Raw genomic sequence first — 26,120 nt, 5'->3', positions numbered from 1 at the left:
TGGTGATTGAATGAATAGTCCCTAAAAGAACCACAAAAGTTTTGACCGGTTTTGGATTTGGTAGCTGGAGGGTCTGGGGCAAGTACAATAGTCATGATTTAAGCCAGGTGCGTCGGACCCTAGGGATTGGGGCTCCTTCTCCTCCTGTGTGGTGTGTTAGGTCCAGTCCTTGCAAACCAGCACGTTTGTAGCGTGGCATCAGGCCTTCACAATTTTCAAATAAATCTTAAACAGTGAAATACTATATTTTAACATAGTTCAAAGCTTACTTAAGGTGACAAGATATTTTAGCAACATAAGATTTTCAAAGTTGACGGTCTAGAGAGGAAGTTAAATATTTTATATATTTTTTTAAATTTTTATTTACCCTTCCAAAATCATAGGTATATCTCAAACTTTAATGTAATATATTGTAAAATACATATTTTTTTCTAATTTTTTAATCTTTATGATTTTATGTTGCTTAAAATGTTTACTGTCACTGATGCAAGGAATAACATTTGAATGCTGACTCTGGAGTTACATGTCGTGCATATGTTGTAAGTGCTCAAAATCACAAAAATGCAGTGTTACCTGAAAATAAGTAATTACACCTATTTTAACAAACATTTATGTACATTAAAAGTTCTTTTTTTTTCTTTCTACAAAGTTTCAATATAATTTTGTTGAATCTTCTATGCCAAAGGCATTTCTAATTATAGCATAAATGCATAAATAAATACGTGGAATGAATTCTCTTCTCATTAAAGCTGAAGTCATGAATTATTATACTTGATGGAGCAGATGACATGTGACTTATTGTTCTTTACCGAGGAAAACAAAGCTAGTTTAGCTCATCTACACCATTAGTTCTACAGTTTTAAAGCCTGTTTGTGTGCGTGCGCTCGTGTGTGTGCTTGTGCATTCATGGAAAACTTCTGAAAGAGTATATGATATTGTTATAGTCATTACCTCTGGAGTATGGGTGTAGGAGGAAACTTTTCTTTTGATTTTGCATCCTGTTACACTGTTTTAACTTCTTTTTATAGGAAAAAGTCAAAATTAAAAGTACCCTTAAAGGTGTTTTCAACAACAATAACAAGAATTATCTAAGTAAATCTTTGCATTTCATATCCTTCTATTTTAATGTACATTGTTCCCATACAGATTCTGTTTAGAATCCGTTTTCTCGATTAAAGCCTAGGATAGTACAAGAAAGCAAACGAGATAATCCGTTTATTTGGAAGTTTGGTATTATCTTCAGGGCCTTTCCTGCTCTCCTCCATCTCCCTCCCCAGCACTCCTAATCCCTTTGCTGTAGTGTCTGCTGGTACCAGCTAGGTCTCCAGCACCAACTGGGGGTCCAGCAGCTCGACCAGTTCAGTTCTGACACTCATGCTGGAGTTAGGGGCGACCCCATGGGAGGAGGGCCGCGTCCTACAAGACTACCCTCGCTTCAGACATCAGCTGCAGGTGCAGGGCCCGGGCTACCCACAGCCTGATGAGCTGCAAGTGTGGGGCTTCCACGGCTCCTCCTCAGGTTGGGTAATGTGCCAGAGTGACTCCCAGGACTCAGAGAAGCACTCTGTTTACTATTATGGTTCGTGCTGATGACTGAACGCCTTCTAGCGCCTCGTCTCTCTGCGCAGGTGGGAGTGCTGAACGTACCAGCTCCACACTTGCTTGGTTTTTCACACAGGCGGGCAGCTTTCCTGGCAAGCCTTAAGCTCCCTCTTCCTCCAAGAGTCATCTCATTAGCATAAAGGCCTCTGTGCTTGAGAGGGGCTTGTTAGGAAGGATAAAGTGCAGTCCTATCACTCAGGAAATTCGTAGGGTTCTAGGAAATCCGTGCCAGGAACCTGGGACAAAGACCAAATAGATATTTTTCATTATACCCCACGTGCATACTGACTTTTTACCATGCACTGTTAAAGAAAAAAATCATTCTGACACTTGTTAAAATAGTAAGGAAGACTTTATTCAGGATTATCATGATAGGTGTCAGGATTGTCACTGTGGAGAAGGGAGATCAGGTTCAACTCTGAATACAAGCAAGACAATTGGGGGGTTAGCGCTCGAGCATGAAGGGGTAGGTGGGTGGAGGAGGGGAGGCATCAATACCCCTGGGTTCTTTAGTGGTAACTGAAGCCTCCAGCTGTCAACAGAGCCTCCATTATCCTAAGGTGCCATGAACATCTTATTTTCTGTCTTGTATGACATAAAAAATGGTGGGAGAGACTGCAGTAGCATGCTGTCTTTATGGTCAGACAAACGTGGAGGGAAGTCCTACCTTTGCTGCTATTAGCAGAGTAACGTTTCTGAACTTCCTGTCTGCCATCTCTTGTGAGGATTGAATTATGTCATGAATGTGGCACATATTAAGTTCTCAAGTATTCCTAGCCCAGTAACCAAAACAAGTGAATGCGTGTGCCCCTTTCTACACCTGATGCCAGGTTTCGGCCTGCTCCATGCTGTGGTTCCCTTCCTTGAACCTGCGTATCTTGTGGTGCGTCTGGAAGGAGCAGTGCATGTACACAATCATTCAGCACTCATTGAAGCACCTGCTTGTGTGCCTCTTACACAGCCAAATGCTATAGGCAACAATGTGAGGAAACAGCATCTGAAATTTTCCAAGATCTGGGAGGTACACGTGGTGTGTGCTTAGTGATGTTTGTTGGATGAAGAAACAGATTTTTACCTAAGAGAAATTTATGTTCTGGTGGGAGAGTATCTTGGTCCATTTGGGCTGCAGTTGCAGAATACCACAGACTGGGGAGCTTATGAACAACAGAAATATGTTTCTTACTGTTCTGGAGGCTGGAAGTCCAAGATTAACATGCCCACAGATTTTGGTGTCACATGAGGGCCCACTTCCTGGCTCATAGACGACCGTTTTCTTGCTGTGTCCTCTTGTGGCAGGAGGGGTGAAAGAGCTCCATGCATAGGGTCTCTTTCATAAGGCACTGATCCTTTTCGTGAGGGCTCCACCCTTATGACCCAGTCACCTCCTTAGAGCCCCCACCTCCTAAGACCATCACATCCGGGATTAGGATTTCAACATGTGAATGGGAGGTTCCAAACATTGTCTGTAACGGAGATACACTATGGAGATACCACATTCTCTCCAACAGGAGTCATCATAGAATTGAATGTAAAGTGTTTTCTGAGCATCAAGGTGGAAGTGATTGATTCTTTCCTTCCTGCCTCATTGGTGAAGGGGATAGTCACACATAAAAAATAGTATTTGGTGTGGCTGAATCTTGAAGGAGATGTATGATGTTGGAATAATAACATTACAGGCAGAGAAAAGCATGTTAACGACATGAGTGTGTAGTTGATCCGTGTCACTTGTGAGGAGGGTAGATTTGGTTGGGGAGGTCAACTGACAGGAGGTTGTCTAGGACTTTTCATGCCATCTTAAAGAATCAATTCCTGTGAGGTAAGCCTCGGAGAGCCAGGCAGAGCTGATGGATAGGGATGTCAGTACTTTGTTAACACTGAATAGAGGTTGTTTTCTGGCTTTTCTTAGCTGTTTGAGCAGCCTCTCTCCCGGATTCCAGAAGGCCCCAAGAAACTTATTTTTGTTTGTGTCTGTTTTTTAGTTAGTTCATTGTTCCCTCCATTAGCATGGGCTGTTGAGATTTGACTTTGCAGAGCCATGGTACATGCCTTTTTTCTACAGTACTGGTGAAGAACGATTGGTACAATGGGAAATACGTCATTACTTGAAAAACCCCTATTGATCTGATAGTCCGTATTTCTGTATTTGATTTCATGCCACAGCAGAGCTAGCAAGAACTCCCATCCTCTGGGGTCCTAAGTCATACACTTCATAGTTATCTTTTTTCCTCCACAGAAATAGAAAAGTTTCAAAAAGGAGAAGGCAAGGATGAAGAAAAGTACATCGATGTGGTGATTAATAAGAACATGAAGCTGGGACAGAAAGTGTTAATCCCTGTAAAGCAGTTCCCTAAGGTAAGACAGTGAGGTTTGCAGGTGTGGCAAATCTAATCACAAGGGAGCAGATGTTCAATTTGTATTGTTTGATATTTTCTTGAGGTGTTTTCCCTTAGCATAGCCCTCCCCCACCTGACACCAACACAGATACACTTTTAAAGTTAATTAAAAATTAAAAACTTATTTAGTGATCCTATCTTTTCTGTTTGACTTTAGTGTGAGTTGGGGAGCCCTAAAGAATTATGCTTCTGAATCATCCTAGTGATGTGACTTTGGACAACCTACGTAACTTCTTTCTACTTTAATTTCTTCATTTGTAAGATGAGGTTGGATTACTAAGAATTAGATAAGATTATCCATTTTAAATGCTTAGCATAGGGTGTAAGCACATAAATGTTCACAGTATTATTATCTGTTCTACTTCTCTGTTCCAGAAAAATGTTCTGTTTTTTTCATTTACTGCAAGTGTTATGTCCTTGAACATGATTACAATAGGTGCTTTAAAGTTTCTATCTGATTCTAAAATCTTGGTCGTTTTAGATTTGGCATGACTTGATACATTGATACTCTTTTTATCTTGGTTTTTTTCTTCTGAGTGCTCATGTACATGATTTATGCATAATGTTGTATACGTTGGTAGTTCATTTCTCTTGATTGCTCACTAGTAGTCCATTAGTTGAATATGCCACAGTTTGTTTATTCATTCACTAGGGCGTTTTCAATTTGGGGTTATTATAGATTAAATTGCCGTGAACATTTTCATACATTTTGTGATGATATGTTTTTATTTCTTTTGAGTAAATACTTAAGATTTAACTAGCTATGTATCTAATTTTACGGGAAATTGCCATACTTCTTCCCAAAGTGATTGTTCCTTGTTGTGTTTCCAGGAGCAGTGTAAAACCTGTATCCTCTGTATCCTCATCGGTGTCAGTGTGCTCTGTCTGTTGAATTTTTAACCATTCGAATAGTATGTTGGTATTTTCCTGTGGTGTTTATTAGCATTTCCCTGATTAGTAATGATGTGACCACTTCATGTACTTACTGGCCACTCCTGTATCTTCTGTTTTGAAGTGTCTTTTTGGGTCCTTTGCCTATTTGTGAATGGGCTGTATGTCTTCTCATCATTGAGTTGTAGGAGCTTTTTTAAATATCCCAGATACAAGTCCTTTGTTAGATGTGTTCTGTGAATATTTGGTTCAGTCTGTGGCTTTCCTGATATTTTCTTCATAGTGTCTTGTGATCTGCAGAAGCTTTTAATTTCATGATGTCTGTCTAATATATCAGGTTTTTCTTTCCTTTTATGATTATTACCTTCTGTCAACTAACAAATCTTTGCCAGTTTCAAAGAAATGCTAGAGTTGTTGATAAGTTACAGAGCTAGTCTACTGTGTTTCTCTAAAAGCTTTACCATTATAGCTTTTGCTTTTAGGTTTTTGATACATCTCAGATTGCTTTTAGTGTATGTTGTGATGCAGGGGGTTCAAAATTTATTTTCTCTCCATGTGGATATCCAGTTTTCCCAGTACCATTTGTTGAAAGATGTTTTCCTCCCACTGATGGTGTTGGCACCTCTGAGGAAAATTACATGGCTATGTAAGTGAGGGTCTATTTTTTGCACGTCCTTTGTTTCATTCATCTATCTGTGGATCCTTATGCCACTACCATGCTATCTTCATTACTGTAGCTTTTTATATAAGACATGAAGTTAGGTGATGCAGTCCCTTCAACTTTGTCCTTCTTTTTCAAGATTGCTTGGATAGAGGTCCTTTTCAATTCCATGTAAATTTAAGAATTATTTTATTAACTTTCACAAAACATTTTGCTTGGATAATGATTGTAGTTGCACTGTATTGATTAATTTATGCAGATAATTTCATCTTAACAACATCGAATCTTCTCTTCCTTGACATGGCGTGTCTTTCCATTTATAGATTTTTAATTTCTATCAGCAGCATTTTATGCTTTTCAGGGTAAAGGTCTTACTTGCCTTTTGTGAAATTCATTCTTAAATATTTTATGTTTTTTAATATTATTGGACAATGGATATTTTAAAGTTTTATTTTCTCATTTTTTTACTTCTAATAGAAAATTTTGTATATTGACCTTATGTTCTGCTACCTTGCTAAATTCACTTGTTTTCATGAGTTGTTTTATAGATTACTTAGGATATGCTGTGTATACAATCTTATCACCTACATAAATAGTTTACTTCTTTCTCTCCAATTTTTATGCTTTTTATTTATTTAGTTTGCATTATTGTATTGTGTAATGCTTGAGTACAAGTAGTGAGATTAGGCCTTCTTTCCTTGTTACCAGAGTGGAAAAATTTAAGAGTGTTAACAGCCAGGGGGTTTTGTAGATGCCCTTTGTTAGGTGGAGGAAGTTCCCTCCTATCTCAGTTTTGCTGAGAGATTTGATCCTGACTGGGTGGTGAATTCCGTTGAATGCCTTTTCTGCATCTGTTGAAATGAACACAGAAGGTTACTTCTTTACACTGTTAATATAGTGAATTTTATTGATTGATTTGTCTAAATTAAACCAGCTTTGCCTTCCTGGGTTAAACCCTCCTAATTATCATCTCTTTTATATATATTGTTGGGTTCAAATGCTTCTATGTTCATGGACGATACTGGCCTATAATTTTTTTTCATATATAACATCTTTGTCAGATTTTGATATTAGTGTTATGCTGGTTTCATAAAGTGAGAGTGTTCCTTTCCTTTTTTTTTTTTTTTTTAACCCCAAAGAATGTATGTCAGTTTGATGCTGTTTCATCCTCAGTATTTGATAGAATTAACCAGTGAAGACCTTTGAGCCTTAAGTTTGGTGATGAGTTCAAAGTCTTTAATTGACAGGGCACTAATCAGATTTCCTATTTCATCTTTTGTGGTCTCCTCCCCCCGCCAAGAGATTTGTCCATTTCATCGTAATATTTTAGCTATTACTTTTTCAAATACTTTTTATGACCCTTTCTCTCCACCTTTAGAGAGCAGTTACACATATGTTCAACGTTTTGATATTCTCAAAATAGTTCCTGTGTCTCTTTTCTCTTTTCTCTGCTCCCTGCCCCATTCTTCAGATCGGACTTCCACTTCTGTATCTTCAATTCATGAATTATCTCTAACGTTATCTTTATTTTTCTGTTAAGCCCATTAGATAAACTTTTTGTAGCAGGTATTGTAATGATCTGTTTCAGAATTTATTATTTGATTCGTATATAAATATGTGTATGTGAAAAAAAATTTTTCTCTGCTGGGATTTTCTGCTTTTTATTCATTACAGGTGTCATATTATTTTGTGTCATTGAGTGCAGATAAAATAGGTGCTTTAAAGTCTCTAATTCTAAAATCCTAGTCATCTTGGATTTGACCTGAATTGATAAACTTTTATCTTGATAGTGAGTCATAGTGTCCAGTTTTTTGTGTGTTGAGTAATTTTGGACTGTATCCTGGGCATAGTGAGTGTTGTGTTGACAAGACTCTGGATTCTGTTCTGTTTGAGGAATGTTGATGATTTTGGATTCAGACCGCAGACTTGTTGAGTAGAGTGCAGATCTCAGTTCAGTTCTTTTTTTTTTTTTTTTTAATTATGTTATGTTAATCACCGTACATTACATCATTAGTTTTTGATGTAGTGTTCCACGATTGATTGTTCTTTTCTTAGTTTGACTTCTGCATTTGTTTTTGGCATACAGGGTCCTGGGGTCAGCCAGGGATTTGGGCAGATTTTTACACAAACTTGGAGGCCCCCCGTCTCTGACTCCACCTTTCCTTGTATCCCTACCTCACATTTTGGCACTGTGGTTGTCTCAGGCTCTGCCACTCAGGCTAAAAATTCTAAAACCAGTAAGTTTGCCCAGGCCCAGTCTTCCAAGTCTTGACTCCTTTCCAGAATCCCCTTGTTTTTGATCATTCTCCAAAGGCTTCAGACAATTGATTTTTTTGTTTTGCTTAGAGTTTAAGAATTTATAGTTGTTATCTATAGATGGTCATCCTGTTAGGAGCTTACACAACCGTACCTGCAGAACTGAAGATACACGTTTTTAGTAAAGAGAAAACTCTGTTGCAAACATTTCATAGACAGACTCGTTACTAAACAAAGCATGGCTTACGGAAGGCTTTATAAATTGATCACTATGCTTGATACACTATATGCACACTAGGCAGTAGATAGAAAGATGAACACTCTCCCTGTCCTGAAATAGTTCATAGTCTAGTAGATGATTAATCTGGAATTAATACTTTGTGAATATGAGTGAGTATATGAAATACAGTATGTGTACACAAGTACCTGAAATAAAATCTCAACTACTGTTTTTCACTGTCAGCTTTGATGAGAGTGGGGGAAGACAAATTATAATTTCTGTGTCTAACGGAGAGCAGAGTCTATTTCAAGTACTTATAATATCTGAAGTAGGCTGCTTAGACATCCACTGCTTTCAGAATGCTGAAAAAAAGATATTTCTGCTTAGCCTAATTGAGCCTGGGAGTTTCAGGCCAGACTTTTGTGAAGGCTAATCTGGCACTTGCGGCAGTTCTAAGAAAAAAGCTTTTGTGCTGGTGTCAGTGAGTAGATGGAGCTGGAGGAAGCTGGCGATCGGCCCTCCAGAGTGCAGGGCAGAGAGCAGCTGGATGCGCAGTTTTCCCGAGACTGTATACCTTCAGCTGCTGCGGCAAGAGAGCAGTGCTGTTTGTGAAACTCCATCCAATAAAAGGATTTCCATTAATTGAATATTTTCTCTTTTTTTTTTTTTTTTTAAAGATTTTACTTATTTATTTGACAGAGAGAGACAGAGTGAGAGAGGGAACACAAGCAGGGGGAGTGGGAGAGGGAGAAGCAGGCTTCCCGCCGAGCAGGGAGCCCGACGCGGGGCTCGATCCCAGGACCCTGGGATCAGGACCTGAGCCGAAGGCAGACACTTAACGACTGAGCCACCCAGGCGCCTCTTGAATATTTTCTCTTAATGAACCACTTCCAACACTCTTTCGGTGGGTAGCACAGAACATGAGTCTTTTAGTATTCAGAGCTAAGACACATTCACTCTCTTGAGTTATATGTCAGGGCTTGTAAAGTGTGAAACTCAAAGTAAACACTGTTTTATGGGGTGTTTTTTAAGACTTCAAGCTGTAGAAATTGCTATCCAGAGTCTTCCTGTGGAGAAACCCTTACCCTTGATTCTGAGCAGTGGCTAGATACAACGTAAGGGCCAAATCAACATTGGAACCCATAGATCCTTTGTGGTTTAGATTTTACATTCTTTTGTTGTTGTTGTTGTTTCATACATCATTGAATCTATCCATCCATTAATATACCTAGTATTTACTGGGAAAACAGAAGTGATCAAGACATGTTCCTTTGTTATAGGAAGATCTGTTTTATGGGGAGTGCAGATGAACAGCCTAACGTCTATAATATAGCATGAGAAGTTCAAGGTTAGGGTGCTTTGGGAAGACAGAGAGGAGGATCATATTGACACTCTTGAGAGAAGCCTTCCCGAAGGTGGCTGTCTCTGAAGGAGCTAGCTGGGCTTGGGTCTGAAGTCAGACAGGGTGAGGTTAAGGGGTGGCCACGATAGGGAAGCACAGGGTAGATGGCAGTTGTGAAATTACAAGCCATTTTATTTGGCTAAACAGGTTAATTTCAATAAGGTGTGCAGATTTTTATAGAGTCGTGATAGATAAAGTGGTAAGAGAGCGGTGTGTGGGGTCGGGCTGGCCATTGAGGGCTGCAGAGATCGAACAGGAAGTGACATGTGGGCTGTACTGGAGGATGAGGCGGGCTTCTCCAGGTGTGTCAGTGTTGGGAACTGTTTAAGAAGCAGGGCACACTGCATGCAGAGTTGTGCTGGGGCGGAAGACTTCTGTGCACCATTTGGAAAGCAGGCTCTAAGATGAAAGGAATGCATTACATCTCTGTGTAGCCTTACGCACACTGCATGCTCTACTGCTGTGGTAAGATGTCTGCTACAATGTTAAGTAAACAAAGAAAAGCAACATGTAAAGCAGATAGTACCCCAGTTGGACAATTATTTAGGAAAAAAAAAACCCAACAACTTGACTCTTAAGAGCAGTTACTCTCTAGAGGGTAGGATCATGTGCGGCTTTCTGCTTTACCTATTTCTGTGCTTGAATGTTCAGCAGTTTGGTGCAAATTTTATAGCTGGGATAAAAAAAGATTTCCATTTTGGGGAGAAAGTGGTCCTGAGATTGTTAATTTGGGAGAGACCTCTGTACTATGATTGTTAAGATTTAGTGTACCGAGTTAAATTCTGTCATTTTCAGTTATAAGTTTCAGTTAGATTTATTAATTTTCTTAATTTGCTAGTTGTTTAATCCCTAAGCATTATAATACATGCATACTATTTTCAAGTAACATTATATTAATCAACGTGGTTTGTTACAGTGAATGTTTTCCTATTATGTGCATATTTTAAATTTGATATATTTGCTGTTTCATAGAAGCTCTTAGGTTAAGGGTCTTGAGAGAGAGAAGAGAGAAGTACTTACAGAAACATGTTCCCTCCTGGAGTTTGAATTCAAGCTCAGGGAAACGTTCTTTTTAAAAATTGGTTTGCATTTTTCCCTTGTAGCATGTTGCAGACAAGTAAAAATCCATAAATTTACTACGGGGTAGAAACCTATTCCATAAAATCTTGATGGGTTTAAAAATTTCCCACAGTAGTAAATATTTTGACAGTTAGGTTGGTATGTAAACACTTGCCTTTTCTGTGACTCCTAATTGATTTTCAGAGGCATATATAATGTTTTTCAAGAGGCTTTATATGAAAATAAGGTGTATTTTTGGTGTCCAGTTGATAGTTTACCTGTAGAAATAAAGTGATAGTATACTTGTATGTTAATTCTTGATATATAGGTGCCATTACCAAAATTGATGTTGGTGGCCAGTGGGGATTTTGAAACTTGTTGACGTCAAGGAGGCCTGATACTAAAAATAATCACTTTACAACACATGTATTTGTGATAAGTTGCTATTAGTGTCCCTCCTGGTATGCATTAACTTTTGGGACCCCATGACAAAGTAAGAAGACCCCTCTGGACTCCAGAACCTCAGGGAAGGTAGTGAGGTAGAAGGCCGCTGTTTGACCACGAACCATCCAGGTCAGCCTCCCACCATCTCAACAGCCCACACCTCCCAGGGAACCGAGAGCCGTGCGGTTTTAGGTAGAGATGGAAGGATGCATCTGCAGAGGCTGGTTTCCCTCTGTTGTGATCTTGGGACACATGCTGGTGTCATGACAATTAGAAAGTTATCTAAATTGGTATTCGTAAATACGATAACATTCAAAATATATTATGAAAGAACTTCAGATCTTATGCTGTGACTTTTCCTTTATTCTCTTTAAAATTCTTGATTTTTGACCTGGAAAGTAGCAACTTAAACCTAGATTTAGATTTGTTAAGTGAACTCCAAAACCAGCCAGGCATAAATTGAGGGGTTCCTAAAAGAATATGTTCCTGGAGAATTTATTTATGTTCCTGAAACATAGACATAACCAAATTTTGTGACTTTCATTCCCCCTCTTCTTGGCAAACCTACACCTTTTTCTGTGTTCCTTATTTCACCGAATGACAGACACCACATGTACCTACGTGTCCGTGCCTGAAATCAGTGTGTGATTTTTGTCTGCTGGTTTCTCCTTCATTTACTTCCTCTCCCTCCATTCTTGAAGAACCTTGACTTAGACATTTATTATTTGTACTTCCTCAATTAATAACTATCCATCTCTGTGTTCCTGAAACAACTTCTGTTGTTTTAGGGGGTTATTATTGTTATTAATTATTATTACTCCTACTCTTTTATTGAGCCAAATGAATAATCACAAAATTTAGTTATATATAGACCCCCCCAAATTGCATTGCATTCAAAAGACTAGAAATGCTACCATATATGTACTTGGGTCACAACACAGTACCATTTAGAAGTTAAAGTCTGTGATAAATATTGTTATATACAAATTTTGTATCATATCACTGCTTACTTTCTCAAGGGTGATAGAAGATAGATCTGTGTGTTGCTGAGCCAAAAGGTAAAATCATTTTTAGTGCTTAACAATGTGTTACCACTGACTTAGATACCTTAAATATTATTGTACTGACTATTTTGGCTCTGGGCCCCCAGAGAACCACCAAGTTGGAGCAGTTGAAAATCACATGGCTGTGGTATTGCACACAGGACATCTGGTCCCTCACTTCTAGGATTCCCTGCCCAGTCAGTAAAATGGGAGAAATTCATACCACAGACCAAACTGTGAACTTTTATCAAGACAAGTAATTGACACATAATTACATGAAGCAAAAGGACACATTGATTCTGAGAAGCAGTTAGAGAGGGGAAAGAAGCCAGGTTTAGGAACCAGTCCCTCTGTGTTATGCCCAGCTCTGTCATTTACTAGCTTTCTGACACCTGATGTGTCTCCTCTGTGTGGGTCTCTCTCTCTCTCCCCATCCTCTTTACCTCCTCCCCATCCCCGTCAGACCAAGCACCTACTGGACACCTCCACTTGGATGTCCCACAGACCTCTTACATTTGGCGTGCCCAAAAGTGACCTTCATTCCTCGCCTTCTTGGCAAACCTAGAGCTTTTTCTGTGTTCCTTATTTCACTGAATGACAACACATATACCTAAGTGCCCATGCCTGAAATCAGTGTGTGATTTTTGTCTACTAGCTTCTATTTGATTTACCTCCTCCCCCTCCATTCTTGAAATACCATGACTTACACATTTATTATTTCTACTTCCTCAATTAATTACGATTCATCTCTATGTTTGCATTCCGTTATACTCCTTAATTTATACTCCCTCACCCATCTTATATAACAGGCTCTTGTCCAAATCAGTTTATTGCCTTTAGTTTCATACCCCTCGGAGCCAGACTGTTGAAGTCTGGGAGTTTCTAATTAACAATTTCAAACTCACTATTGGATAGTTTTCTTTTTTTATTTGTTTTGTCATCTAGACACTCAAAGAATAGAATCCAGCCTTGAGCAAATAGAGATAGAAAGTATGTAGATTATTTCACATTGTACATTATTTGTGTATGCCTGTGTATATGGATTTTGCCTATATCACCTCCTGGAGAAGTTCTTTGTATACTTTGTTGATTTTTAGAGTTGCTGATGTCTAAATAAGTTGAGCTGTTTGCCATTTAGAAGTAGATACTATGTTAAAATTACAATCAGTGTAGAAACACCAAATAATCTCCACTACTGCCAATAATACTTAAGTGATTGTGGTTGGCAAAGTAATAAATTTAAATAATTATTTTTATCCATAGCTTTAATAGGTCACAATAATTTCTGCAAGCAAAGAAAATCAATAAAATCTGTGTTGACTAGTGCCATTTGATTTGGGATAAAATAAACTTTAATTCCACAAGTATTTCTTGAGAAACTATTATGTAGGAAAAATGATGAATCAACTGTGGGTCCCAGTTACTCCCAAGGATTGATACTCTAACAGGAGAAACAGAGTACATTTCGCTAAATAATATAGGGTAAATACTAAGTCGGCAGACTCTACAAGAATTTAAAGATGTAAGAGAGAGCTATTTTTGGAGAAAGAATTACAGATGGAATTAAATTTAGTCCTTAAGTGTAAGTTCAGGGTGTTAATAAGTAGAGATCAGAGGGGAGAGCAGAGTAACTGTTGAGCCAGAATGATTTAATTATGGAGAATAGTAGGTTGTAGCCATCACTGGAATGGTGACAGCTAGTCTGGAAAGCCTTCAGTGCTATACTTGGGCATCAGAATTTTATGTAGCCAGGAGGAAGCCCTGGAAGACTGATGACATAGAGACAGACAACTAGAATGTATAGGGGAAGGTGTTCTGTATTATAAAAGAATTTACTCTTTTTTTTAATTCCTCTTAAAATTTAGGAATGATTGATTTAAATACAAGTTTGGAATGTTTAAACAAGTTTGGAATAACTTTTATTCTTAGGAAATTCATCTTTGTAGAGGTGATTATCAGAATCATGGAAGTTATTGTCAGTAATCCGAAGCTTGACTTAGTTACTGGCTCTGCTAAGAAACAAGCATGTTATTTCTAAAGCACCCACTCCACTTCATGTGGATGCCATGGTTCCGAATCTGTTATTAGGTTTACTATTGTTTGGAGTTTGGCATTTATGACATTGGTTTAATTCAAATAAGATCAATATTCTGAATGTCAACTAAAATGTGGATTTATTTAACTAACCATTGGGTTAGCAGTTACATCATTGGAAACTAAAATGGCCCAAAGACCTAATAAAAGTGGTGATCTGGACTTTCCTTTCAAGCGAAGGCAGGGAAGACAGATCTCATTTACTCTTTACTTTCAGTTCTTGCCCTTGGGCAGGAATCAGAGGAATGTGGAGATTATGAACAAAATGTGTTTCTTGAGGGTTTAATTCTCTTTCCCCAATAAGGTGAAAGCAAATGCTTAGGTGGTGTTTTCCAAAGAGGGCTGTATGCACAACAATATATTTGGTGCTAGAAGCACTTGCTAGAACTTCTGTTTTAGTGTGTGTGTGTGTGTGTGTGTGTGTGTATAGATATATATATATATAAATAGCCTGTGTGTCAGACACTGTTCCAGCATCTTACATGTATTAACTTATTTAATCCTTACAACTTTAGGAGGGAATGATTATCTCCTCTTCACATATGAAAAAACTAAAGAATAGAGAAGTAATTTGCTAAGGGTTACACAGTTACTAAGTAACAGGCATTTGAATCCCAGAAATCTGGCTCCAGAGCTCATGCTCTTATTCAAGAAATTAAACTTCATGTTAGTATTTAGTACCTAGATGAATGCAGGGTTCTTGTGAGTGCCTACAGTTCCGTGCACGCTAAGACCATATCTTCCGGTAAAGGGGGGCAGGGGGAGTTCCACAGTGCAGAAGGTCTCACCAAGTCTTACTTTGCTTTCAGGACATTAGGGCATATAGCTGTGATATATGCCTCATTATGGATTCATGGGCTACGTTACCTAGTTTTAGTTAAACTTCCCTTTAAATGGGCACGGATTATTGCAAAAGAAACTGTGAATTAAAGGTCTAAAAGACATTCTAAATGAGCAAGAAAAATGGCCGCGCTGATCCTTCCCCCGTGCCTAGTTCCAAGCCCAGCCTTATGACAGAGTGAAAGCACCTGTGATCTAGTTGGATGTGACAAAACGAATCTTCTCAAACTGGAACTGTTTCTCTGTGTCCAGTGTCATTAATGATGAATCTTTTGCCCTAAGTATTAAGATATTAATCAATGATAGAAGAGATACAGAATTTTAAAGTAAATGAGTGCCTACATACATACACTTCACGTGTGTGTGTGTGTGTGTCTGTGAGAGGTGTGGGGGCCAGTGGTAGGGATGATTCTTTGCTGCCTAACGTATGATCTTGGCCTACTTGAGGCAATGGCCCAAGGGTGAATTTGCATTTGCCATCACTGGTGACCTGCTTCCTTTGGCCTCCTTCCTCTGTTACATCTTCTTAGCTCTTAAATTAATGACATGTATACTTCATTCTGTATCCAGGCATTTAAAAAAAACTTCTTTTTATATCCTCTCTTTTGTTTTGCAGTCCTACTTCAGACCCATCTCTGTATACTAAACTACATTGTCTATCTGATATGTACCCTATGAATTTTGTAGTCTTTCTCAGATGTCTTTTTAAGCATTTTAATGAACATTTAGATTTTATATGACACCCAGTTACAAGATGCTATTGGCCAGTTAGGACCCATCCACCAGAAATCTGCTGCCTTCCATCTGTGCTTATGTGGCATACTCTGGGTTTTCTTTAAGTTAATTAAACTGTGTTAAACCCTTGGGTAGTGATTGGTATACTCTGGACATTAATTTTGATTGACATTCATCATTCTCTTTGAATGCATGAGACACTGCTTGCCTGTTAGAAGCTAGGTGCTGTTTTACGCAGTTGTTGAGTTGTTGCACAGATGAATGAGACAGGGTCTCTGCCCTTAGAAGGTCACAACCTCTGCGCTCCTTAGGGAAAATAATAGGTGGGCAGGTACATTGCTAGGCCTAGAAAAGACTGTGATGTTTGAGGCTCTGAAAACTTAACTTTTTGATAAATGACTGCTGTGTCATTGTTCTCTGTGCTGGTGCTCTGCCCTCAGCGATCACTGCCTGCCCTTCCCTTATGTCTCTCCTGACCTTGCAGCTCCCTTCCAGTGAGAACTTGCCCCAGAGCTGACGTGGTGCCGGCTTCCGGGCATGTGCTTTAAGGGAACAGGTAGCTTCTGCTTTTCTGATCTTGGAAGTCATACGCCAGGAAAAAGCTCTGCCACCTTGAGGCCACCATGATAAGTGGGAGCCCAGGATACCTAGGTGGGGTCGAATTGGTGCAAACAAGGAAAACTGAGGACATCAGCTGACAGCCACCATCAGCGGTAACAGGCATCGAGTGAGCCATCTTGAGAGCGGGTCTTCCGCCCCAGCTGATCTGGCCGTTGCCACATGGAACTCCCCCCAGGGTTCAGATTGCTGAATTGTGAGCAGATAAATCAGTGGTTATTGTTTAGAGCCATTAAGTTTTGGGTTAGTTGGTTACATAGCTGTAGATAACCAAGATAGCATTAAAGCGTGCTTTTCTCGCTGCCGAGTCAGGCCGGGCGTGTGAAATGACCGACATGTGCACATGCTGACTGCAGGCCAGGGTTTCAGGGTTGGAGGGGCAGGGCTGTGCTGGGGGGTGGGGGGAGTGGGCATTGTGGACCGAAGGGGTGGATTTTAGCAAGTGTCAGGTTTATCCCAGGATTTCATTTTGGCCGTGAAATAGTAAAGTGCATTTAAGAAAAGCAGTGGAGGTAGAGGGAGCATTAGAAAGTTCAGTTACAGTCAGGGAAGGTCCTGTAACCCGTGCATGCACTTCATCCCCTGGAGCTCACTCTCCCTTCAGTGTAAAGTTGTGCCATCGTTAAAGGAGTGAGTTCTTATCAAGAGGGAACAGTTAAGCAGTGACCAAAATACAAAGAGAAAGTGAAACCATCCAGATTGCCATCTGTATTTTAAACTCAGAATTAAGTTGGGATTCTTGACAATGGCCTACGAGACCTGCTGGATGTCTGTCTTTGACCCTCTTCCTTCCAAGCCCCGACTTGCTCTGCTCCCCTCAGGCTGCTGGCTTCTTGGTCTCAGAAGCTCCTTTGTGCCCAAGGGCTTTCGCACTGGCTGATCACATTGCAGGAAACGCTGTGTCCCCACACCCTTGCACAGGACACAGCTCATGCTCGGCTGTCACAGGCCAGCCCTCCGTGAACACCCAGACGCTCTGTAGGTGCTTTCGTCCACCTCCGTGGATGCTCACTGCCAGTTAGTCAGCATGGCTGTCTTCGTGTAAACTGTACTTGTCACCAGGCTCTTACTGCTGGAACGTGAAACTCTGTGTGAGCAGGGTCATCATCTCTTTCCTGTTTCCACTCGGCCCCTAGAACGAGCTTGCCACTTCACCAATGTTGTAGTAGTCATAACACGTACTGAGGGCTAGAAGCTGATCTACTACATGCTTTGTTGACTTTGTCAATATTTTAAAAAAGCAAAGCAGATTGGTCTTGTCCTTGATCCTGCAGATTAAGCTTTTGTGCAGGGGTGTGATGAGGACATGAGTCTGAGCTGATCTCAGTAGTGGCTGCTTCCTTCTTCCACACAGCACCCAGGGAAGTGGCCTCGGGAGTCTCCCCCACTCCCTGATCTTCCCTGTGAACTCCTGTAGGTTGGGGCAGGAGTGTTGAATTCCTGCACAAAAGACCCTTAAGGGAGTGTCGACTCCTCTAATTCTGTGGCTTTTAGGGCTTCGTGCTCTCAGGTGAGCCCACCCCAGGTAAGCAAAGAAGCAAATGCTGGAGGCTCATTTCTCCCTGCAAGCGCCTGAACTCTGCCCCATGGGTGGTTGGTGTTTGCCCTGGGACTTGGGCATTAACTTTCATTCTGTTCAGCTTTCTTCTTGTCTTAAAGGGCAAGAGTGACGTTCATCTGAGCTGAAATGGGGTAGTTCTGAGAAATGGCAATGGCTAAAGTCAAAAGCAGGAGAGCAGTGGAGCCTGAGAGGCAGGCATGAGCCGGGTCAGGAAGGGCCTCTCTCAGCAGTGTCAGGACACGGGGACTTGATTCTGAAGACTGTTGGGAGTTGTGTTTGAATCAGAGATGTACCCGAGTGAACTTCGTGTGACACTCTGTGCTGCCTGAGGAGCTAGAGGTTGATTCAGTGAAAGGATGCTGAGGCGGGCGAGGCGAGCAAGGATGGTGGCCGGGGGTGGGGCTCGTGGTGTGACTGCAGGCAAGTAGACTGTGAGAGGCATCGAGGTGAGATCGGTGCGATATAATGAGGTGTTGGGGCGGTGAGCACAAAAGGCCTCGTCACTGCCCTCATGGCTTGAATGTCAGGTTCCTGGCTCGAGTCAGGACACCGCAGCAGGCCCGCTGGCTGGGCTGAGGAGCTCTGACGGGCGCTGGCACATGAGTTCAGTGTTAGGGTGGAGTTGGAGGTCAGTAAAGCATCCCTTTGTCGGACTAACCACCTCTTTGGTGAGCACCCAATTAAGGGGACCTTTTAATGGAGACAGTGACATGTTCTTGAGACTTAGTTGTTTATGAAATGACAGCTTAAGTGTAATTGTTCCCTGAGGAACAGTGTCACGTCACAAATATAGTTGAAACCAATTAAAGCCAGTTCAGAAAAGCATTTGGTCTTTACCAACAAAGAACATAATTACAGGATCTTATACATTATGCAGTGAAACCTCTATGTTGGTTTACTGTCTTTGAAAAGTTTCCTGTTTACAACTGTAACACTTGTAATATGATAATATATTTGCAATGTAATAATTCACACCTGGAAAAATATCATTCATCTTGGAAATAACACTTTCACCTTTTATTCAAATCTAGGCACAAATGAATTTATTAATAAAAATGAAAGTTAAAATATATTACATTCTCAGAATACAGTTATCAAAAACCAGATCCTGACTTTGGTTAAGGAAAGAGTTTATTTGAAAGTATTACAAAAAAGTATTACAAGAGCAGGGAGGGGGCCTTGTAATAGGGAGAAGATCTGCGCCTCATGAGATCAGTCAGACAGCCAAGGCTTTGCTTTATGAGGAGAGGGCATGAGGCCAGCAAGGTGGGGGAAGTGGGAGGAGTGGGTGGAAGCGGCATGAAGGGACAGTAGATCAGAAAACGTTCACCCTGAGGCTGGCGCCTGAAGTGGAGGGGTCTCTCTCGGGGGTTGTATGCTGGCCCAGGTTGCTGGTGGGTCACATTCAGGGTCCTGAAGAAAGAGAGAACTTCCCTGAAGTTTGATCAGGTCAGGTTAGTGGACATTTTCTGATTTATCAGTGGGGACAACAGGTCAGCTAATCTTGTGTGGGGCAAAGAATGTGCATTTAGAGGGTCTGTGTCTGGCCTTGTCGCAGGTGAACAGCGGGTCATCCACAGATCTTATCTAAATCATGTGCGGAGGAGTAGTTCTTAGCAATGAGCCATTCCCAGGAATGGAAAAGGGCCTGGGCTTGTCCTCATCATACTGTTTTTCAGGAGTACAGGGTCGGGTTAAATTCAGCATCCTTCCAGTGCTCAGCACTTACCTGATGCGCCTTAATCTTCATGATAACCCTTCAGTGTGAGGACTCTCACAAGCTGTGACTTGGCTTCCTGAGGACCGGGAAGGCTAAGGAACTGCCAAGGTCACGCTGCCAGTAAGGGGCGCCGTGCTACTTTGGAAGGCTGTGGCCTGGGGGCACCAGTGGGCGGTCCTAGTACTCAGAGCAAGTGAGACAGCCATGCCGCCTGACTTGTGTATTGTCATGTTGTCTGAAGAATCTGTGTCACTCAGGCCTTTTCTTGTTGCAAGTAGCAACCTGGGCTAGCTTAAGATTTGTTTTGTTTTTTGAAGTATGTGGGGTACCTTACAGAATCCGTGGAGACATTGAACTTGTAATCTGCAAGAAGGCCTGAAGCAAGGACTTAAAGCCTAAGAAAGAGAGAGGAACCAGAGTCAGTGACTCCTCTCCCTAGCGGTGTTTCTCAACAGGGACACAAATGACATTGTACACAGGGCACTTCTTCGTTGTGAAGGGCAGTCCCACCATTTCCGATGTGTAATATTCTTGGCCTTTGCCCACTAAATGCCAGTAGTGACCTACATCATTGTGACAACCAAACAGACGTGCTAAGCATTTCCAGATTCCCTGGGAGGTGATGCAATCAGGGGTTGAGAACCCGACCAAGCAGCCGAGCGCAGTGCCATTGTTGTGACTCAGCATTAAGGACATGAGTGTCCACACTCTTAGTTATAAACCTCAGACTCCATGACTTCCAGTCAGAGGCCAACTCCATGGCCCGCCTGGGTGGCCTGGGAACAGTCCTGCCGTTTCAGTGTGCGGGCTCCTTTGGTAGCCTCGTGGATGGAGGGGAGTCAGTTTTCAGTAGTCAGTGGATATTGTTCATATAGATTTATGTATGTCCATAATAGCTGAATTCATCAATTTGTTACTTACTAATTTGGCCTGGAGTATGCACAGTCTGTTGGTTGCTCTCTTAGGTGATTTTTTTATACCTTTCTGTATTTAATTCATATTTACTGTTCATCAATCAGTGGGTTGTAAAATCCCTGTGTGGTAGATGAAGTCTGGGACTCATGAGGCTGACTTGACATAGAACATGTAACTCCTGCACAATATGTGCTTGAACAGAGAAGGGAGTGAAAGTGTTTCTGACTGTCAAAACACTCATTTATGTCCTTTTTGTGAGTGAAAGACTAACAAGTTAAATGGAGAAAGAAATCCTAAGGGCATATAAAATCATAAAAATACTTTTCCTTCTTATGTAGAGTTCTACAAGTGACCTTGAATAAATCATATCATTCTGTGGACTTCAGTTTCCTCAGTATAAAATTAGATGTTTGGACTGGATGATTTCTAAGGTGTCTTAGTTTTTGTTAATGGGGAAATATAAGATGTGATGTAAATATGGCTGCTTGACCACAAATTTAGTCTCATGCCATCTTTGAAACCTTCCAAAATGAATATAAATGAAGGGAAAAGGCACAGATACTCAAAGACAAGAATGGAAGGGTGAAGCAATAATAGGCCAACGATGGGAGTGAAGTTTCGGTGGCTGCAAAATAGATGGACAAATGGTAATGACTTAGGCATCAAGAGAAAGCAGAATTCAGGCTTACAGGGCAAGAGAAAGTGTCCCAGAAACATGGGCGTTAGTACGGAAATAGCTCGAGGAGGCTCAGGAATCATGGACACTAGTTATTGAGAAGGTGGATTGGTGGGCAGAACTGAAGAAGAAGAGACTTGGTTCAGAGTTTGTGTGAGAAGTGGTTAGACCATTGGATGCTCTGCCTGGCTGATAAAACCAGGCATCTGCCTTCTTAACCTACAGCAGGCTAGAGATTTCCTGGAGGGATTGAATAAAGAAGCCTTGGGCTCTCAGACCCAGATAGATACAACTGAGGGCTAGAGATGCCACACTGAAAATGAGGGTATTTATTTCCCTTATATAAAGGTGTGCACCTACTAGTGGGAATCCCAGCATTCCAGCAGCCAAGCTGATACCTCCTCCTGGGAGATTGGGGAATTCCTATTCAGGGTAATGCTTACCTAGGCCAAGAGAAGAGAAACACAGATACTGATATTTGAGTAACGTTTGATGAAAAAACTAGCCTACCATCTTAAAGTGAATTGTCAAGTCCAGTTGTCAAATCCTGTGGATGAAAGCAGGACTTCAGGTAGTGTTTTGGAACCTCAGCCTTACATTTTTAAGAATAGGCAGCAGAGGATTACTGGTCACTTGAGGAAAGCCCATAATGTACAAAGAGACCAGTTCACAAAATGTGAATCTGTTGGAAGAAGCAGATACTAGAAGCTCCAAGTCGGGGTGGGGGTCGGGGGCACTGCCATTCATATCCTCAAAAATATAAGAATTTATATCACTTCCATAAAATATTTTTAAAATGCTATAAAAAAGAACAAATATAAGAAAATACTATTAATAGTTAAACATTTGATAGCAGAAATGAAAAAAATCAATAGATATGTAGGAAATGTACTTAAATTCCCCAGAAAGTAAAACAGAGAAGGTGAAAGGGAAAGAGGAAAAATAAGAGAGAAATTTAGAGTTCCAACTCAGGAGATCCTAATAGCCAAATAATAGAATTTCCAGAAAGAAAAAGCAGAGAAAATGGGGAACCAAGAATAAGGTAGAGATGAGTGGATGGAGACACTGATTTTTTTTTTCTATGTTGTATTATTTGATATTTTTAACTCTATATGTATCATTTCTATATTTTTAGAGAGTAATCGACTTAAAATTAAATTTAAAAAACAAAACATACTTACATGTGAAGGTTAAAAATACTGTAGATATTTGAGTTTTCATTGAAGACCAATAAAATTAAAAGTAGGCAAGGAAAAAATATCATTTTGATTTTTTAAAAGTATATATTTTAAGAAAATTACTTCAATTACCATAGAGAAATTGAAGAACAGTTTTCTCTTAAAAACAGCAACAGCACAGCAGTGGCACAGATCGTGGAGGAGCTGATGCCAAAACAGCGGCTGCATGAGTTTGTAATCAGAAGTGTTGCCAAAGAGAACAGTTTCCCTCCGGCCAATAGGGCTGACTTTCTGGGAACAAGAAGTATTCATGACTTACCTTAATTATGGGAAAGCTTTTAAAAGTTGTGTGAAATTCCTAATTACAGTCCTTTCATTCAAGATATATTTATTGTCTTTTCTATGCTAAGCATTGTTCTGATTCATTTATATGGACCCATTTAATCTTCCTAACAGCCTTACGGGAGTAGGTTCTGTTGTATTTCACTGTTCTCATTTTACAGACGAGGAACCCACGGTACAGAGAGGTCAGGTGACCCAGTTAACTAGCTGGGTTACTCAGCTGGTAAATGGAAAAGCCAGGTTTTAAAACCATGGCAATGTAGCCTCAGAGTCCATATCATTAATGAATTCACTTCTGCTGTGCTTATTAAATTAAGAACCCTAAGAATCAAGACTCATTAATTTGTCAACATTTTCATAGCTAGTTATTTTAGAAGAGATAGATGGATTTTGTCATAAAGCTTTGTGAGCCACCAAATGCTTGAGAACTCATCTAGGCCAGCGCAATCCCTGGTTGACGAACCAGGGCTCAAGTGCTGAGGTTAGGTGGAAGGACCCAGACACTCCATAGTGACCAGCCTGGAGCACCTTACATCTTCCCCACCTACATCCTCATCTTACTAGCACTGTGCATGGTTGAAGTCAAATATGCGTTAAAATTGTCAGGATAGCAACCTAGGATTTCTGGGAATTAGCTTAATTTGTAATTTGTGAAATCTAACCATCATTGAAATGATTGGTTTTTACTTTACGACTTTTAAGCCCCATTATATGTGGTTTGTGGAGAGGCATATAGCAGGAACTTAAATATTTGGCATTAATTAGTGATTTGTAGCATACTGTAGTGTTTACTGACATTCAAGATTAATAAATTACTTTCAGATATGAATGTTACAATTTTGGTTTGTTTGTTTTTTCCCTAGTTCAACTTTGTGGGGAAACTTTTGGGTCCCCGTGGCAATTCTCTGAAGCGTTTACAAGAAGAAACCTTGACAAAAATGTCCATCCTTGGGAAAGGTTCCATGCGAGACAAGGCAAAGGTAACATTCATCATAGACAATGGCTACTTCGGAGACAAGTTGCATAATGTACTTTTAGATTATCCATTGTATTAGTACAAATTATATTAGAGCTAGCTAGGATTGCGAATGAAATTATATGAAAATGTTGTATAAGGCGAAGAGTTTGTGGTACTGTGTAGAAAACGGAGTCTCTTGGACCATTTTAAGAATATATGGTGTCCTCCGTGTACATCTGTAACTATTACCTTCATTTGTAAAATGCAATAGCGGTGCCTGTGGTTTCGACTGTAGAAGCAATTCCTCGTAGAAAGTACAGTGATACTGAAATTACCACGGAGAGAAAAGGTGTCTGCAGTCTTAACTGCCGCTGTTTGCATCTTCGAGGAGTTCCTGGGGGCCTTTTTTCTATGCCTGTATTTGAAATAGTTGAGTTTATAAAGTATACACTTGGATTTGCTCTTTTTGCCCTTCATTTAATACCCTGTACATTTTATCAAGTTAAAATTGATTTTAAATGTTTTACTAGTGGCTTCGTATTCTCACACACAGTAGCTCTACTTGGCTCTAGTCCTTCTAACTGCCTCTTTTTTTTTTTTTTTTCTGTGATAAGCTAAAATTACTGAGTTTTTTTATTGATCACTTTCTTAAATACACCACTTCTGAAAGAAGTTTTCACGTTTCATAGTGTGCTGTCATCACTTACATTATTCTCCATTACCGTTTTGTTGCTCTGTCACTGTGAAGAGATTGATGTCACTGAAAACCAAACCCACATTCCGTGGCCACTTTCCATGAAATGTTGAACAATGATTGTGTCAGATAAGAAAGTTATTTAGACAAAATGCAGCCTCTTCGCACACACAAAAAAGTCCATCTAAACAAAGGCTTTTATAATAAAAAATGGCTGCCATTTGTTTATCGAACAGCTGCTGTGAGTGCATTACTCTGTGTTATCCCTAGAAAAATGATGGAAGATACATAACATTTTCCTTACTTTACATGTAAAAAAACTGAGATTTAGAGAACCTGAGTATATTATCTGTATTAATCAGGGAAGTTAAATTATTTGATTAAAACAGGGCTGTTATCATACTCACATGGAGTGCTGTTTAAAAATAAGATTCCCATACAACCTTTTTAGGGTAGAACCTCAAAATGAATTTTCAGTGGTTATTTGAAATGATTCTAATGTGTGGCCAGGTTAGATTAACTATTCACTAAGCCTTCCTGTCTCAAATGATGTTACTTTGATTCCCTGACTCATCTGTTCTGGCAGCTGGAGGAGATGGAACCATATATTGGTCAGTTGGTCAGAAATTTTGTATAACCCATCCTTGCTGATATCTTAATTAGGTCTTCAATAAAGCCGTCTGGTCATGAAGTACATGAAATGACCAGTGAAATTCATCAACATACTGCTTATTTTGTTTCTTGTTAAGGGAGGTTTTTTTGTTTTGTTTTGTTTTTTGTCAGAAGCGACATTTTGTGGCATACGGTGGCAGTGATGAGGGCATCCACAGATAGTTTCACAGGTACAAAGGAAGGAGGGAAGGCAAGTCTTTAGCTGGATTATATGTCCAAGTAATAACAAGTGCCTGGCTATCCATTTAATGAAAAGGATTCTAAATATGGTCACTTTGCTATCAGGGCTTGGTGGTTTTTCTAGATTATGTTGTCATTTTAAGGGCTATCTCTGCTGTTGGCATATTGGGCATTCAGCAGTGCAGTAGCTAAGAATCCTTTTTGAGGGGAGTCTGTGTTGTGAAGTAATATGTAACCTCTCTCTCTGTTGCCACAGACACTTTGTTCAAGTCCCTTGAGTAGCACTGAGGTGGCTGGGCAAGGAGGTGCTTTGACATCTACTAAAATGAGTCCCTCTGTCCTCCCCGGTCGCTGAGTGCTTGCTCTGCATTGCATGGGGCACCCTGTTCTCTTACACACTCAGTGGGTCTAGGCTGCTTTCCTAGACTACTTTCCAGCCCTTCACTAATCCTCTCATTTCTATGTCCTTGACCACATGGGTCTGAGAATCATTATAGAGATTCTGTAAGTGGCTGATCATTTCCATTCCATCAAGACACCCAGGAACTGGGGAAGTAGCATACATTTGGGGTTTACAGTCCATTGAACTGCTGTCAAGGGATAGGATCAGAAGCCCTTTATTCTCTTGACCCTGTAGATCCCACTGTCATCAGTGGCCCTCAGTGGAGAAGCATTTGCTCAGAGTCAAGTTTGTTAATCCTCAGGCTTTCTGGGTATTTATCTTATCAGTGCATAGTTGCTCTAGGAAAAGGCCCCAGCTCCTTGGTGGGAAGACAAGGAGGAAGTGTCACATGTACACAAGGAGGTATTCACAGTTATTATTAGCTTTCTTATTCTCTGCATCCCTGGGGCACACAAGGATCTGATCCTGGGCCAGGAGGTCATACCAAGAAGCAGTAATAAAGCGTGACACCTGGGTGGCTCAGTCGTTAAGTAAGTGTCTACCTTCCGCTCAGGTCATAGTCC

At 40.4% G+C, this 26,120-nt stretch overlaps 1 protein-coding gene across 8 annotated transcripts in view; it reads left to right on the top strand.

Moving 5' to 3' along the window:
• KHDRBS3 (KH RNA binding domain containing, signal transduction associated 3) overlaps positions 1 to 26,120 on the top strand; it is a 192,569-nt gene that overhangs the window by 67,949 nt on the left and 98,500 nt on the right. For 7 of the 8 annotated variants that reach the window (XR_010410495.1, XR_010410496.1, XM_054512435.2 and 4 more), the window contains exons 2-3: positions 3,836 to 3,954; positions 23,514 to 23,630. Coding sequence is in view for 6 of the 8 variants with exons in the window: in XM_054512435.2 (XP_054368410.1) it covers positions 3,836 to 3,954; positions 23,514 to 23,630 (236 nt within the window). In the remaining 2 variants the exon portion in view is untranslated. The remainder of the gene's footprint in view (positions 1 to 3,835; positions 3,955 to 23,513; positions 23,631 to 26,120) is intronic. The other variant, XM_054512436.2, reaches the window with a different exon arrangement.

The sequence above is a fragment of the Mirounga angustirostris genome, unplaced genomic scaffold (assembly GCF_029215605.1).
Source record: "Mirounga angustirostris isolate CCGP_5_RB_7025 unplaced genomic scaffold, mMirAng1.0.hap1 SCAF_4, whole genome shotgun sequence".
NCBI lineage: Eukaryota > Metazoa > Chordata > Mammalia > Carnivora > Phocidae > Mirounga > Mirounga angustirostris.
The sequence above is the reverse complement of the archived record's forward strand: the minus strand, read 5'-3'. Positions and strand labels throughout refer to the sequence as shown.